This window comes from Rhinopithecus roxellana, chromosome 10, assembly GCF_007565055.1.
Source record: "Rhinopithecus roxellana isolate Shanxi Qingling chromosome 10, ASM756505v1, whole genome shotgun sequence".
Taxonomy (NCBI): Eukaryota; Metazoa; Chordata; class Mammalia; order Primates; family Cercopithecidae; genus Rhinopithecus; species Rhinopithecus roxellana.
This window is the reverse complement of record NC_044558.1, coordinates 100,914,360-100,930,192: the sequence shown is the minus strand read 5'-3', so window position 1 is coordinate 100,930,192 and position 15,833 is coordinate 100,914,360. Positions and strand designations below refer to the sequence as shown.

At 37.7% G+C, this 15,833-nt stretch overlaps 1 protein-coding gene across 1 annotated transcript in view; it reads right to left on the bottom strand.

Moving 5' to 3' along the window:
- The window catches only part of ALDH1L2 (aldehyde dehydrogenase 1 family member L2), a 61,801-nt gene that overhangs the window by 11,512 nt on the left and 34,456 nt on the right, over positions 1-15,833 (bottom strand). The window contains exons 14-20 of the mRNA XM_010357305.2: positions 15,638-15,708; positions 15,437-15,542; positions 8,354-8,441; positions 7,477-7,570; positions 5,857-5,956; positions 2,914-3,012; positions 756-921 (exon numbers count right to left, since the gene is read on the bottom strand). Coding sequence (XP_010355607.1) covers positions 756-921; positions 2,914-3,012; positions 5,857-5,956; positions 7,477-7,570; positions 8,354-8,441; positions 15,437-15,542; positions 15,638-15,708 — 724 coding nt within the window. The remainder of the gene's footprint in view (positions 1-755; positions 922-2,913; positions 3,013-5,856; positions 5,957-7,476; positions 7,571-8,353; positions 8,442-15,436; positions 15,543-15,637; positions 15,709-15,833) is intronic.

Here is a 15,833-nt window from a genome sequence, read left to right as displayed (position 1 = left end):
GTCATGTTAAAGAGATGGTCAGTTGTTCTATACATTTTCTTTCTTTCTGGATTTATCATTGCTTCCTTTGGGTGATATTTGTTTCTCTATCTCTTGTATTGCTTTTTTTTCCCAATGACTTTTATTGTGATAAAATACACATAACATAAAATTTACCATTGTAACCATCTTTAAGTGTATGGCTCAGTATTATGAAATTCATAATATGCAACCTTCCCCACCATCTATTTTCATAACTATTTTCAGCTTATAAAACTGAAACTCTATACCCACTAAAAAATAACTTCCTGTTCCTTCCTCCCTCCCTACTGCAGTTCTTATGAATAGAAAGATTGGCCTAAATGTATAATTAGATTCAGCTTAAGCTTTTTTGGCAGGAACACTTCATAGGTGATACTGTGTATTACACATTTCATTCCATCAGGAGACGCGTATTATCCAGTTGTCTCTCCTTTTGTTTTGTTTTATTTTGTTTTGTTTTGTTTTGTTTGAGAGAGTCTCACTCTATTGCCCAGGTTGGAGTGCAGTGGCTTGATCTCAGCTCACTGCAGCCTCCTCAGCTCACTTTAACCTGCTTCCTTGGTTAAAGTGATTCTTGTGCCTCGGCCTCTCCAGTAGCTGGGATTACAGGTGCACGCCACCACACTGGGCTAATTTTTGGTAGAGATGGAGTTTCACCACGTTAGCCAGGCTGGTCTTAAACTGTCGCTGTCCATTCCAACTGAAGAAGTAAACCCCCACAGAGGTGATCTTACCTGGCCTTTGGACTTGTCTTCCTCCATACACCAAAGTGGCCCCCTCTTTCACTCCAGTTTCACAGTACTGCAGCAGCTTTTCCAGATGGGCCTTATGATTTTGGGGCCCGTGATCAGTGGATCTGTCAAGTGGATCACCAATTTTCATCTTTTTAATTTCTTCTACCTGTATGTTACCCAGTCCATAAAAACACAATTCATTGTTAATAACAATAATAATGGAGTTTCTACCATGTGGTAGGTGTTATACTAAGGTGTTTATAGATGTTTTGTCATTTAGTCTTTACAATAGCACTAGAGGTAGAGGTGGTTTTGGTTTTTTTTTTTTTCCTTTTTGGAGACAGGGTCTTACTCACTCTGTCATCCATACTGGATCACAGTGGCATGGCACGGCTCACTGCAACTTGAACTTCTAAGCTCAAGTGATCCTCCCACCTCAGCCTCTCAGAAGAAGAAACTGAGGCTTAGAGGGGCTAAATAAGTGCCCACAACCACTAAATACCGTAGACTTTTTCCACTTGAACTCCGAAGTCCTTAACCACTACCTACTAGCACAATATAAGCTACATACACTATATGAAAATTATCCTAAATGTTAATCCATTAAGAATAGCAAACTGATATTCTGAAATATTTATTAATATCACATATTTACACTCTTCGTGGCAAAAGAATTTCTAAAATGGTCACATTGTTATCTTTTTTTTTTCCTCCTCAAATGTGGTAGACTGCCCTTGAAAAATTCTCATGGTACAGCCATGCCAGATGCCTCACTAGAATGCTCTGATGAAAAACAATCTTTACTGCACAATGTTCATCACTGACATGTCTTTGTAATTACCTCTTCTACTCCTCAGTTATCTTAACCTACTTCTGCATCTTCTAATGTTAAGTCCAATTCTGGTAAGAAGAATGGGAGTTATGACCCAGCAGGTCCATGGCTTTGAATTTAGGCCTGGCCGTAATCTCTTAGTGCATTCCCCAGGGTTCTGCACTGGATGAGAAGTTCTGAGTGGCCAGGGACCATGTCTGCCTTGTTCACCTTTATATTCCCAGCATGCAGTGTTTGGTACCAAGTAGGTGCTTGAGAAATGCTGCTGAAGAATGAATACGAACAGCCTGTTTGTAAAACATGCTTGTTGATGTACTAATACAGCAAATCCTTGATATTTCTGGTCTCAGTGTTTGAAATTTCAACAAGTTGTAGCTGATTGTGAAAGCCCATGACATGTAGCACTGCAGACTTTACTTTAGTGAGACACAAAATTAAATTACACTGTGATGTTCAGGAGGCAGCCACTGCCTACCTGACTGCCCTCCATCTGCCTGTCTATATGACTTACTTGTTACTCATTCTCATGAAGAAAGAATATCTTCGTTTTTTTGGTGGGTGGGGGTGTAGGGAATTGGCTCTGGGGAAAAAATCACTGGGTGCTGGTTTTGCAAATGTAAGCAAATTCATGATTAATACTACCTTCATAATAACATAGTATAAGTTAGAGTTTATTTTAGCCACATAATTCATCTTAACACTCCTATAGATGACTTTTAGTCCCATGTTTATGGAGTCATGATCAATGTACTGGGGCTGTTTATTTATTTAGCTAGTTATTTTAGTGGAAGGAATTATATGCTATCATGTCAACTGTAATTGGGGATTCGTGGTATATCTCTCATAGTTTATTTAGAGATTTATAAAAATCTAGGAGTGTAACTCTCACACGTGTCAAGAATCTAATGTATTACAAATGTAGAGTAAGGTATCATAGCTCTTCAATATACTTTATCAGGTTTTTATATAAACCTCTTTTTTACTATAAAAAAAGTCATAAGCACATGTGAAAGTAGACACATAATACAGTGAAACCCCATGTACTCATCACCCAGCTTCAACAACTACCAACTTCTGGCCAATTTATTCCCCCACTCATTTCCTGTCCTCCAGGGTTATTTTGAAGCAAATTGCAGACATCATATAATTTAATCTGTAAATATGCCAGTATGTAGCTATAAAAAAAACTAGGGGCTGATTTTTTTTTAAAACATAACCACAATACTGTTATCACACCTGAAAATTCATGAACAATCCTAGAAGTATGATTTTTCAAGTAAAAGCAAAATCTCTAAACGACTCAGAGTAAATGTGAAGGTGCCTCACCACTCTTGTCACAAATTCATCATGGATGGATTCTTCCACAAACAACCGCCCAGCAGCAATACAGTTCTCTCCTTTGTTGAAAAATACTGCTCCCATGCCCTTCAGTGGGAGAAAAGAAAATACTGCTAACATCATTTGAGAAGTCAAGATTCCCATAAAGTTGTACACAGAGGGAATTAGTTGTTTTTGGAAGACAGCAGACAACATAGATAAGTCATAGACAATCCTCTTGGCCTTGTTAGTGATGAGAGATTCTTGGAGATACTCTGTTTTGATTTAGCATGATTTGAGAGATTTTGCTTATCCTTTCCCCCTTTTGGTCCATGAGCATTTTTTTAAAAAATGTATGTGTAACAATAAAGATGTATCATTAGAAACACATTTTGTGTTAAAAGAAAATCTAGGCCAGGCATGGTGGCTCACGCTTGTAATCCCAGCACTTTGAGAGGCTGAGGTGGGCAGATTACGAGGTCAGGAGTTCAAGACCAACCTGGCCAACACAGTGAAACCCCATCTTCACTAAAAATACAAAAATTAGCTGGGCGTGGTGGCAGGTCCCTGTAATCCCAGCTATTCAGGGGGCTGAGGCAGGAGAATCGCTTGAACCCGGGAGGCAGAGGTTGCAGTGAGCTGAGATCACACCACTGCACTCCAACCTGGGTGACAGAGCTAGATTCCATGTGACATTCCATCTATGACAGAACATAGATTCACTGTGTTGCTGAGGCTGGTCTCAACACCTGGGCTTAAGCAATCCTCCTGCCTTGGCCTAGAAAAATCTTAATTATTCTATAAATTTAAATGCAATAACTTGTATACCAAGTTTTGCTTTTAAAAATCTCTACATTAGAATGTATAATCACAATTTTTAAATTTTTTTATTTGTATTTATTTATTTATTTAAGACAGTGTCTCTCTCTGTTGCACAGGCTGGAGTGCAGTGGCGTGATCATGGCTCACTGCAGCCTCAACTTCCTGGGCTTAGGTGATCCTCCCGTCTCAGTCTCCCTAGTAGCTAGGACCACAGGTGAACACTACGCTGGGCTAATTTTATTTTTTTTGTAGAGACAGGGTCTTGCCATGTTGCCTAGGCTGGTCCTGAACCCCAAGACTCAAGTGATCCTTCTACCTCGACCTCCCAAAGTACTGAGATTATAGGCATAAGCCACCATGCCCAGCCATAAATCATAAATATTTAGAAAGCCTCTTTAACCCCCTCATGAAAAGAAATACCTACTTTTCAAGGAGAAGTTTGAGAAATCTTTGAAATGAAGGCACTAAAAAATGACAGATTTGGAAGACTGATGCACTTTGTGCATTTTTCCCTTTTTAGAAATCCAGTTTCTAATTCACCTGCAGGAAACCTCCCTGGACTGTATATATTAAAAAAAAAAAAAAAAAATGGATGTGGCTGCGTGCAATGATTCACACCTGTAATTCCGCCCATTTGGGAGGCCAAGGCAGGAGGATCACTTTAGCCCAGGAGTTTAAGACCCGCTTGGGCAAGATAGTGAGATCCCATCTCAAAAACAAAAAGTATAATGAATGCTTTGAAATAGCATGCTTTTCCTGTGCATACATTTTATCTGTAAACATTACAAAAACATGTTGACCATCTTGGGTTTGGGGTTCTTCAATGGTTAAAACAGACTCTTTATGGTTATATATTCCTAACCCAGACATTCAGGGGAGTCCCAACCCCTGATGTCAGTTTGAGTACCCCCAGCCATTATCTGTCACTGAAACCTCCAGACGGTCCATTCAAAGGCCCTGGCCACAGGGGTACTTGGTTCTTCTTCACTCCCAGGCCACTCCATTCTCTTTGGGATGCTTACATGATGAAGTTTGGCTGTGAGTGTGCATTAAAATTAGTTAGGGGCAGTGGTGAACAGAGTCTGCTTAGTGCACAGGCTGGACAGTTGTACAGAACTGGGAAGACCGTAAGCTTCCCCCACAATTACAAGAAAGCTTAGCACAACCCATGCCAAGCATTGACTCATTTTATGTCTGTATCCCAGAGGTGAAGAATGATAACTAGGCCAATGTTTGTTTGTTTTAACCTTTACATTTTATTTAAAATAAGCCTTTATCCTTTGAAATGGTTTAAGACTCACAAGGTGTTGCAAAAATAGTGTGAGAGTTCCTTTGTGCCCTTTACCTAGCTTCCCCCGTGATAACATCTTATAAAACCATAGTACATTGTTAAAACCAGGAAACTGATGTTGCTAATTACTTGTTAAATATTAAACCCTTTGTTGTGTCTAAAAGGCTTACCAGAAGCTCAATGTGCAAAACAGGTAAAAGCAGGACTGTTCAGGTTGATGGGGTGAGATGTTGTAGGGAAAGGAGGGAGAAGCTAGAAGCCCTAATAGAATATCTTTTGAACTTTTCTACATGCCTGCTATGACTTATATCCTGTTTTAAAAACACCTTAGTAGGGGAATTATAAAGACATATTTTTAAAAACTAAGTGCTCTGAGTATTCCCAATTCTAAGCATAAAAACGATGGTTTTAATTTATGACTAGACAAAAACCAAATGTCATTTAAGACCTCTGATAAAGAAAGAGGTGAATTGTGTTTTAGAAGCAAACACCTTTTTTTTTTTTTTTTTTTTTTTTTTTGAGATGGAGTCTCACTGTGTTGCCCAGGCTGGAGTACAGTGGTGTGATCTCAGCTCACTGCAACCTCTGCCTCCTGGGTTCAAGAGATTCTCCTGCCTCAGCCTCCTGGGTAGCTGGGACTACAGGTGCCCACCACCATGCCTGGCTAATGTTTTTGCATTTTTATTAGAGACAGGGTTTCACCATGTTGGTCAGGCTCATCTCGAACTTCTGATCTTAAGTGATCCACCCGCCTCGGCCTCCCAAAGTGGTGGGATTATAGGCGTGATCCACCACACCTGGCCTAGGCACTTATTTACTTGAATTTGACCCTCTCTTACCATTCGCACAGCCTTGTCAAGTTCACAGTCATTAAATATTATAAGTGGAGACTTGCCACCAAGCTCAAGGGAAACTTTCTTCAAGTTGCTCACAGCACAGCTAGAGGAATATAAATGAGAAATGAGCATTTAGTTAACATCTCTCTCTCTCTCTGTCTCACACACGCACACACACACACACACACACACACACACTTTTTAAGCTGTAAGTTACCACCTGGCATGGAAAACATATTGAGCCTCAGTAATATTAAGAAACTTATTCAAGGCCAGGCACAGTGACTCACAACTGTAATCCCAGCACTTCAGGAGACCAAGGCAGAAGGGATCCTTTAAGGCCAGCAGTGTGAGACCAGCCTGAGTAACATGGCAAGACCTCATCTCTATAAAAAACAAGAAGATTAGGCAGGCATGGTGGTGTGCGCCTGTAGTGTCAGCTGCTTGGGAGGCTGAGGCAGGAGGATTGCTTGAGCCCAGGAATTCGAGGCTGCAATGAGCTGTGATCACCACTGCACTCTAGCCTGGGTGACACTGTGAGACCGTGTCTCTTAAAAAAAAAGAAAGAAAGAAAGGAAAAGGGAAAACTTATTCATAGATAAAACATAGAAGGTAGAATGGTGATTACCATTGAAGCTGAGTGATGAGTACATAGAATTCATCTTGCTTTTCTGCTTTCTATATATTAGAACTTTTCCATAATAAAAAATTTTCAATAATGTTGTGGTCAAATGATTAGAGATTCTCATAAGTTAATTCAAATTCTTTAGAAATTTTGGTTACATAAAAGGCTGGCAAGGAATTAAACCTCTAACCAGACTACTGAAGCATTGGGAGAAAAAATACCAATTTTTAAAAGTATGCTGTTTATTTTTCCTTTCTTACAAAAGTATTTTTATTTAAAACACTTTGAAAAGACCTCCCCCAAAATGCAAACAGAAGAAAAAAATCACAAAATTCTGTTCCATGCCTCAGTGACCATTGTTTTTACCATTTTGATATACTACCTATTTGTGATCTGTCCTACCATAGCTTTTGCCTTGTTTAACATAGTTGAGATCATCCAGTATATACAATGTTATACTTTATTTTTATTTCCATTTATTATTTTAACAACAGTTTTCAATGTTATTAAAATTCTCTGTGAACGTGACTGCACAGTGTTCCATTACATTGACATATTTTAACAACTGGTTTATTTTGGACATTTAGATTGCTTACAGTTTAAAAAAAATATTGCTTTGGGGGACTCCATTTTATGAATAATCCAGGTTTGTCATATAAAATATATAAATTTCACATGTATGTATCTTTTCGGTTTTTTACCCATACTCTGAAAACAATTTGGGCCACAGCTTTAATACAGAAAGCCTTTTGTCCTGAATTATTAAAACTACCAGTAGGGTGTCGAATTTCAACATAGCTTTGGTTTTATTAACTCTGGGCTTTAATGCTTTGGAAAGTATTTTATTACTTTCAAATATTTCAGTACTCAGCAGTGATAAGTAGATTTCCCTTCCAAAGTAGATGTAGTTTTCCTCACTCAAAAAGTACCCTGTTTAAACAAAAATTGAAACCTCGTTTAACAGGATCTGCAGTGAATCAACATATTAAAACCAATACCTCTTCATGATCTGTTTGCCAATAGGAGTGGAACCAGTGAAACCAAGTTTGCGGATGTCAGGATGTTCAGACAGACGTTGTCCTGCTATGCCACCTGTAGAATTAGGGAATAAAACATGAATTAAAACATACTCAAGGCCGGGCGCGGTGGCTCACACCTGTAATCCCAGCACTCTGGGAGGCTGAGGCAGGCGGATCATGAGGTCAGGAGTTTGAGACCAGCCTGACCAACATGGTGAAACCCTGTCACTACTAAAAATACAAAAATTAGCCGGGCATAGTGGCACGTGCCTGTAATCCCAGCTACTCAGGAGGCTGAGGGAGAATCACTTGAACCCAGGAGGCGGAGGTTGCAGTGAGCCAAGATCGCGCCATTGCCCTCCAGCGTGGGCAACAGAGTGAGACTCCTTCTCAAAAAGCAAAAACAAAAACAAAAACATACTCAAATTCTTATAGTGAAGATGGCTTTAAATTCATGAAAGTAGATAGTCTAAGCTCTCATCGACACCTTAGCTTTACATTTTCTGTATTAATTGCAAACTGATGAAAGTCTAAAATAATACCCTTTATGAAATTATCAGACTCCCAAAATAATGATGGGTAAGCCTTGATTTTTATCTTGAAAATCAAAATGGAACATCTTAGGGTAATTTTACATGATTGTACAACCCCCCTCCCCACTGCCACTCACCCACCACTGTATTTCCATTTTAAGATTTTAGCACATGGTAAGTATATTCATCCTTAACTGTTTGGTAAGTTGTATTTAGTTTTAATACAGTTATAATTCAGGACAAGTCTCTAGTGGTAAAACAGTCACTCAGCTCCCCCAGTACCATTCATTAGTTATAGCACAGTGAGTCATTTAGTGGCTTGCCTGAGCCGGGAATGATGTTGATGACCCCCTTTGGAAAGCCTGCTTTCACAGACAGTTCTGCAAACTTCAAAGCAGTCAAGGGCGTGACCTGAGGAGAAGCAGACAGCAATTACCTTCTTCAGGCTCTAATCTGACCGTTAGCCCAGAACCCAGTTTTCCCTTGATAGCTGCACTAGAGCTTATTTTATTATTATTGTACATTGTCTTATTTTTTTATTTTGCCATAATTTCAGACTTACAAAAAGATGCAAAAATAGTACAAGTATTCCTTATATACATTTCCATTCAGATTCCTCAAATGTTAACATTTTACTGCATTTGCTTTATCTTTCTATATATATTTTTCTAAACTATTTTTTAAAGACACATTTAAGGGGTATCTTTTTCTGAACTGTTTAAGAATACAGTAAAGACATATCCCATACTTCTAAATACTTCTGTGTGCATTTTCTATAAAACCAGAAATTCTTTTACATAACCATAGTACAATTATCAAAATCAGGAGATTAACAACTGATAGAATACATGATTTGCAGACCACATTCAGATTTCACCAATTATCCCAATAATGTCTTACAGCAAAAGAAAATCCAACATCTGCATTACATTTAGTTCTATCTGTAGTCTCCAGTAATCTAGGAGAATTTCTGAGTTTTCTATTTCATTACACTGACATTTTTGAAGAGTACGTGCCAGTTATTTCATACAATGTCTCTTTGTTTGGATCTGTCTGATGTTTTCTCATGATTAGATTCAAGTTATGCACTTTTGGGAACAATACCACTGGAGCGATGCTGGGCTTTTCTCAGGACATCACATTGGGTGGCACGTGCTGTAGAATAGTTCCAATACTGGAAAGTTGATTTCGACTATTTGGCAAATGTGGTCTGCCAACTTTCATCGCTGTAAGTTACTATTTTATACATTGTAGTTAATAAATATTTTGTGGGGAGGTACTCCTCAAATTTTTATCCACTAGTTTTAGTATCCATGGATAATTTCTGGATAATAATCATAAAGTATTATGATGGTTGTCAAATGGTGATTTTCCAATTCCATCATTCCTTTTACATGTACTTGTTGGCTCTCTACGTGTTTTCCTTTCTGTTTAATTAATTAATATCAGTGTGAACACATAGATTCTTACTGTAATCAGCAGGTTGTCATCTTTTACTATTGTTATTGATTTTGATGTTCAGTCGTTCTAGATTTGGCTGAGGCAGTCCCTTTAGTATGGCCCCTTATCATTCTGCCATGCCCCTATTACTCTTCGAGCATTACATTGCTTTCAGGCCCAACAAAATATTTCAGATTCATCTTGATTCTTCCCTACTCCAGCTCCTTCTCCAAGGAGCCCAAGTTTCTTTGAGAGAAGAATGGTATTTTAGAAACCAAGATATCTGGACATTATTGAGGGGTCATCGCTTCTAGGCCCCCTTTTTTTTTTTTTTTTTGAGACAGAGTCTCGCTCTGTCTCCCAGGCTGGAGTGCAGTGGCCGGATCTCAGCTCACTGCAAGCTCCGCCTCCCGGGTTCCCGCCATTCTCCTGCCTCAGCCTCCCGAGTAGCTGGGACTACAGGCGCCCGCCACCTCACCCGGCTAGTTTTTTGTATTGTTAGTAGAGACGGGGTTTCACCGTGTTAGCCAGGATGGTCTCGATCTCCTGACCTCGTGATCCGCCCGTCTCGGCCTCCCAAAGTGCTGGGATTACAGGCTTGAGCCACCGTGCCCGGACTTCTAGGCCCTTTTAGCAGACAGAGCTGGGAAAGAGATGTATGTATACACAACACACACACACACACCCCTAAATATATGTGTGTATCTATCCCACATATGCCTATATCCATTTCTTTATTTAACTATCTAAATACATTAAAACCCATGAGTTTACACTGATACCTTTATCCAATATCTCAGGGTCGATTCTATCCTTCTGCCCTTTTTACATTTGTCATTCTCTTCTCCAAGAAAGAGAGACATGGCTCCCATTATCCACAATATATTTAATTATTTGCTTAATCCTAAAACATAGAGAAAGTAATTTGAGAATTGTTAAGCCATGTCCCTGTGAAAAAGAAGCCTATTAATTAGAGTTGAATATGCATTTGGGTTTTTTTTGTTGTTGTTGTTTTGCGTTGCCTTTATCCTGAGGACATATAGTCCAAAGTTAGTCAAAAGTGAGTTGGGTTCATGCTTCCTCACTCTCTTCAATGGAGTCATGTTATTCATTTGAAATATGGCTTAATTTGTTTTGTTTACATTTACTTTTAGGGTTTTGGCCCCATCTTTGTTGATTATATTTCTTTTTTTTGTTGTCATTGAATATGGGGAATATGCTTCCAAAAGTCAGGACTATTCAAACGTCCATTCAGAGAATGTTGTTCTCTCACCCTCCTTTCCACCCCATTCATCCCATGTTCTATAGATAATCAGTTTCATCAGTCTCTAGTTTATCTTTCCTGTGTTTCCTTGTATTCAAATCAGCAAATACATATTTTCTTATTTTCCCTTCTTTCTCACCTAAAAAGTGGCATAATATGGATCTCACCTTAAACATCTATTATAGCAATGCAAATCTCCAAAGCAAAATGAAAGCAATACCTTCACACTCTTAAAAACCAACGTCCATTCAGTCTTAAGTCAGTACTTGGTTAGCTTGGACTCTAAAAATGGGATGTGCAAGAGGATCCATTGAGGTGCGAAAAGAAAATAGTGGAACTTTTATTTATATATTTTAGCTGACAAAGATATAAAATAAATGAACCATAACTAACATTTATTGTATGGCTGGATAATGCTGCTCTCACACAGTCTGAATGAAGGTCATATGGTCATAGGTCACAAAGGTATGGGCAGTGTCCTAGGAAAGAATAGAGGCTCACCAGGCCAAGAGGGTAGCAGTGGTTCCTTCCCTTGCTCATTTGCTTTCAGAAGATTGCCCTCTGATGAAGTTTACAGGCTGGATTACATGGTTTCACAGACTATGTTGTTATTTTAATTAAGTTTGTCTTCATAAAATGGACAAGTGGCCAAAAAATGTGCATAGAAACTGCACAATAAATAATAATGTTAACAAGCAAACAAGAAAGAGGCAGCGCTACCACTTTTCCTCCTTCTAGTAACAGGTCCATGACAGTCACATTGTGAGGTTTGTAAAATGTCAGTGTAGATTTAACTCGATGAGAAGTTGGCCCAAAATATTTGAAGTTATCAAGACTGTTAAAATAGTGGATTTACATCTAGTATAGTTGAAGATGATCCTAGCCCAAGTATATCTGATTATGTCTTGGTATGAAACCATCATAATTAGAAAGATGTTTAAAAACTATCCTGAATTAATTATAATTCTTTTAAAGTAAGAATATAAAGGTTTTAAAATGTCATTTATAAATAAAATAAATGGTTTCATCTCTATCACAGCTCTTTTCATTTCTATTGATTTTCTTCCATTTGGCTATCCAGTGTCCCTGCGGGATTACAGGTTTGCATAATATATGGGAAAGCCTCTAGTATGGTTCTGGGCAAGTGTAGGTCATTGCTAAATATGAGGTTAATAAAGTCAGAACTTGTCACACCTGGACCAAACCACTCTAGGCCATGAAAATCTGCTTGCTTTTGTATGAAGCCAGGAGGGAATCATTCACACATATAACAAAGCAGACAACCGGTTTAAGAAGAGTCATCTAAATTCAGTCCTCTTGACATTCACACAGAGCCCTAATATTATAAATGCATCACTGCATAATATTATCCAATAAAATAAAAAAGTCCAGCATAACAATGGCACCTTTGGGTCTTTCATTCTCAGGATTTAAATTATCTTCAACTATAAAACTGCCAGTTTTGAACTGCAGATAGAGCCAGACTGTAATTTCCATGGGGACAGAAACTTTGTGTATCTTCATCACTACTACCTGCCTGGCAACTGGTATGCACTCAAAGAATGTTTGTAATTTTTGGACATTATATATACTCATTGCCATTCCTCAGTAATTAGCACTCTCATTGGATACCATTCAGTGGTTCTCCACCCTGGCTGTGTCTTGGAAAAACGTGAAGCTTTTAAGTAATACCAATGCGTGGTCTCCAACTCAGAGCAATTAAATCAGATCTCTCCTTTTAAAATGCTAATATGGGGCCCCATCTCTGCCAGTGGGGCCCCATATCAGCATTTTAAAAGGAGAACTTTAGGTGATTCTAATGTATAGCCAGTGTGGAGCTCTACTGGGCTAGATTATCTGTCTCCTCACTTCACTCAGCTAGCTTCTTGCTGTTTAATGTGTTGTGCACCCATTAAACAAGAGTGGGAAACGGTAGTCTTGTATAATGCTGGTGAGCTAATATGACCCCCATGGATGGCTTTGTCAATATCTATCACACAAATATATGTATCTTTTAACTGAGGGATTCTGCAATTAGAAACATATCCTATAAATATACTTGCACATGTGCATTATACTTATAAGGTTTATAAGGTTATTAACTGTAGCATGGTTTATACAGCAAAAGGAGAGAAAATCTGAATATCCATAATTATGGATTGGTTAAGTAAAATGTTTTATCTATACGATGGAAACTGCTAAAAAAAGGAAGAATTTTTTTTTTTGGTAAGTATATAAAATGCTACTTTTGTGTGTGTTTTTAAAAATTTTATTTTATTGTGGTAAGAACATTTAATGTGAGCTTTACTCTCAACAAATTTTGAAGTGTAAAATACAGTAGTATTAACTATAGGTACAATGTTGTACAGAGGACCTCTAGAACTTATTCATCTTACATAATTGAAGTTTTTTTTTTGTTTGTTTCTTTGTTTTTTGAGACAGAGTTTCACTCTTGTTGCCCAGGCTGGAGTACAATGGTGCGACCTCGGCTCACCGCAACCTCTGCCTCCCAGGTTCAAGCGATTCTCCTGCCTCAGCCTCTGGAGTAGCTGGGATCACAGGTGCCCACCACTATGCCCAGCTAATATTTTGTATTTTTAGTAGAGATGGGGTTTCACCATGTTGGCCAGGCTGGTCTTGAACTCCTGACCTCAAGTGATCCACCTGCCTTGGCCTCCCAAAGTGCTGGGACTGCCGGGCACAGTGGCTCAAGCCTGTAATCCCAGCACTTTGGGAGGCTGAGGTGGGCGGATCATGAGGTCAGGAGATCGAGACCATCCTGGCTAACACGGTGAAACCCTGTCTCAACTAAAAATACAAAACTTAGCCAGGCATGGTGGCAGGCGCCTGTAGTCCCAGCTACTCGGGAGGCTGAGGCAGGAGAATGGCGTGAACCTGGGAGGCGGAGCTTGCAGTGAGCCGAGATTGCGCCACTGCACTCCAGCCTGGGCGACAGAGCGAGACTGTCTCAAAAAAAAAAAAAAACAGACGAACTGCTGGGATTACAGGCGTGAGCCACCTCACCTGGCCAGTAATTGAAACTTTATGCCCATTAATTAGCAATATATACATATATACATATATAATAATATATATCTACATATAATACATATCTCTACATATACATCTAAAACTACATATTCATAAATATACACATATATAGGTACAGACTATCTTTGGAATATCTAAGCCACTAATAGATAACAATTAATCCCATTGGTTGTCTCTGGGAGGTAAACTGGTTGGCTGGAGAGTAATGATAGAAGGGAGACATTTCACTATCTACCTCTTTGTATCTTTTGAATTTTGAAAACTTTGAATGTATACCTACTTTTTCAAATCATTTTTAATGATTAAAACAAAATGGCCATGGTCACATGACCATGTAGCTATGCCAAATGAAACTGTATTTTTTTAAGCTCTGAAAGAAGAAATGAAAGAGTTGAGAGGTAACAAATTATAAACTCTTCTAGAATAAAGACCAAGTTTTCTCCATGAATTATGCACCTCAGAATGCCTACTACATAGTAAAGTTACCTGCATATAACAGAAACCCAATTAAGAAGTTTGTTTTTCTTCTTATTTTGCATAGTGCACTTTATATAGTAAAGTCTCAGCCAGTGTTAACTTGGCTGCCATATTTTTTTCTTAAAAAGCTATTGTAGCATTAAAAGATTTTTTTGAAAACTACCTTAACTATTTCTTAAAAGTATTTTCTTGTTATCCATCTGGATATATTTTTATAATTACAGATGTTCTTTTATATGCTTTTCCCTCATCTTCTACATCTTCACTATATATATATAGTGAGCTAATATATATAATATATTATATATATTATTATCTTATATATTATATAATATATACTATATTATGGTATATATAATATATATTATAGTATATATTTTATATAGTGAGCTAATATATAATACATATAAATATATATTATAATATATAATATATAACAATCCCATTGGTTGGGATTATAATATATAATATATAGTGAGCTAATATATAATACATATAAATATATTTTTATGTAATATATTACATATAATATATAATATATATTATAATATATATAATATATAGTGAACTAATATATAATACATATAAATATATATTTTATATATTTTATATATTTTTATTTTTTTAGACAGTCTTGCTCTGTTATATAATATATAATATATAGTGAACTAATATATATATAATACATATTTTATATATATATATTTTTTTTTATTTTTGAGACAGAGTCTCGCTCTGTTGCCCAGGCTGGAGTGCAGTGGCACAATCTCGGCTCATTGCAACCTCTGCCTTTACAGTATTTTTGACAATTAAATTTGAATACCTGCATAATACTTTTTCTGATATCCCATAATTACTCTAAATAATTCCCTAAATGTTGGGCACTTGGCATTTTGCAAGAATTGAATTGGTTTGTAGAAAGTCAATGGACTTCACTGATGTGCACCATGCTTGCTTCTATTATTATGAAAATTTTAAATTGTAGAATCTCCATACAATGTTATTAGGTAGCTATTAAAAATGAGTATTTACTGACATGAAATGTTGTCCATGATGTATGAGAAAAATGCCATACAATCTCATTTTTGTTTGCTATTTATAAATATATGTCACTCTTTTGAAGTACTGGATGTAAGAAGGAGGCGATTCTGTACCTGGCCCTTTGTGGCCTTACCTGTGCTGGCTTGAGCACTAAGGTATTGCCTGCTGCCAAACACGCAGCACTCTTCCACGCCAGCATCATCAGCGGGTAGTTCCAGGGAATAATAATGGCACAGACACTGCAGGGGAAGAAATTCGACACGCTTAGTGTCGACACGCTTAGTTTCAAATAACACAACTCATGATTCACTCAGAGGCACTCTCCTTATCTTACCCAAGTGGCTCTTTCTTGGTGAAGGTCAGATTGCGATTTGGACGGGCCTGGTTGATTGGAATAGTAGAACCCTAAAGAATAAGAAAAGTTGATACTTATTTTACTAATTTAAATAAGTAAATTTAATCTCATAGGATCCATTTTTTGTCTTCCTCTCTTACTTTTTGTTAGCTGATATGAAAGAGTGTTTGTTGAT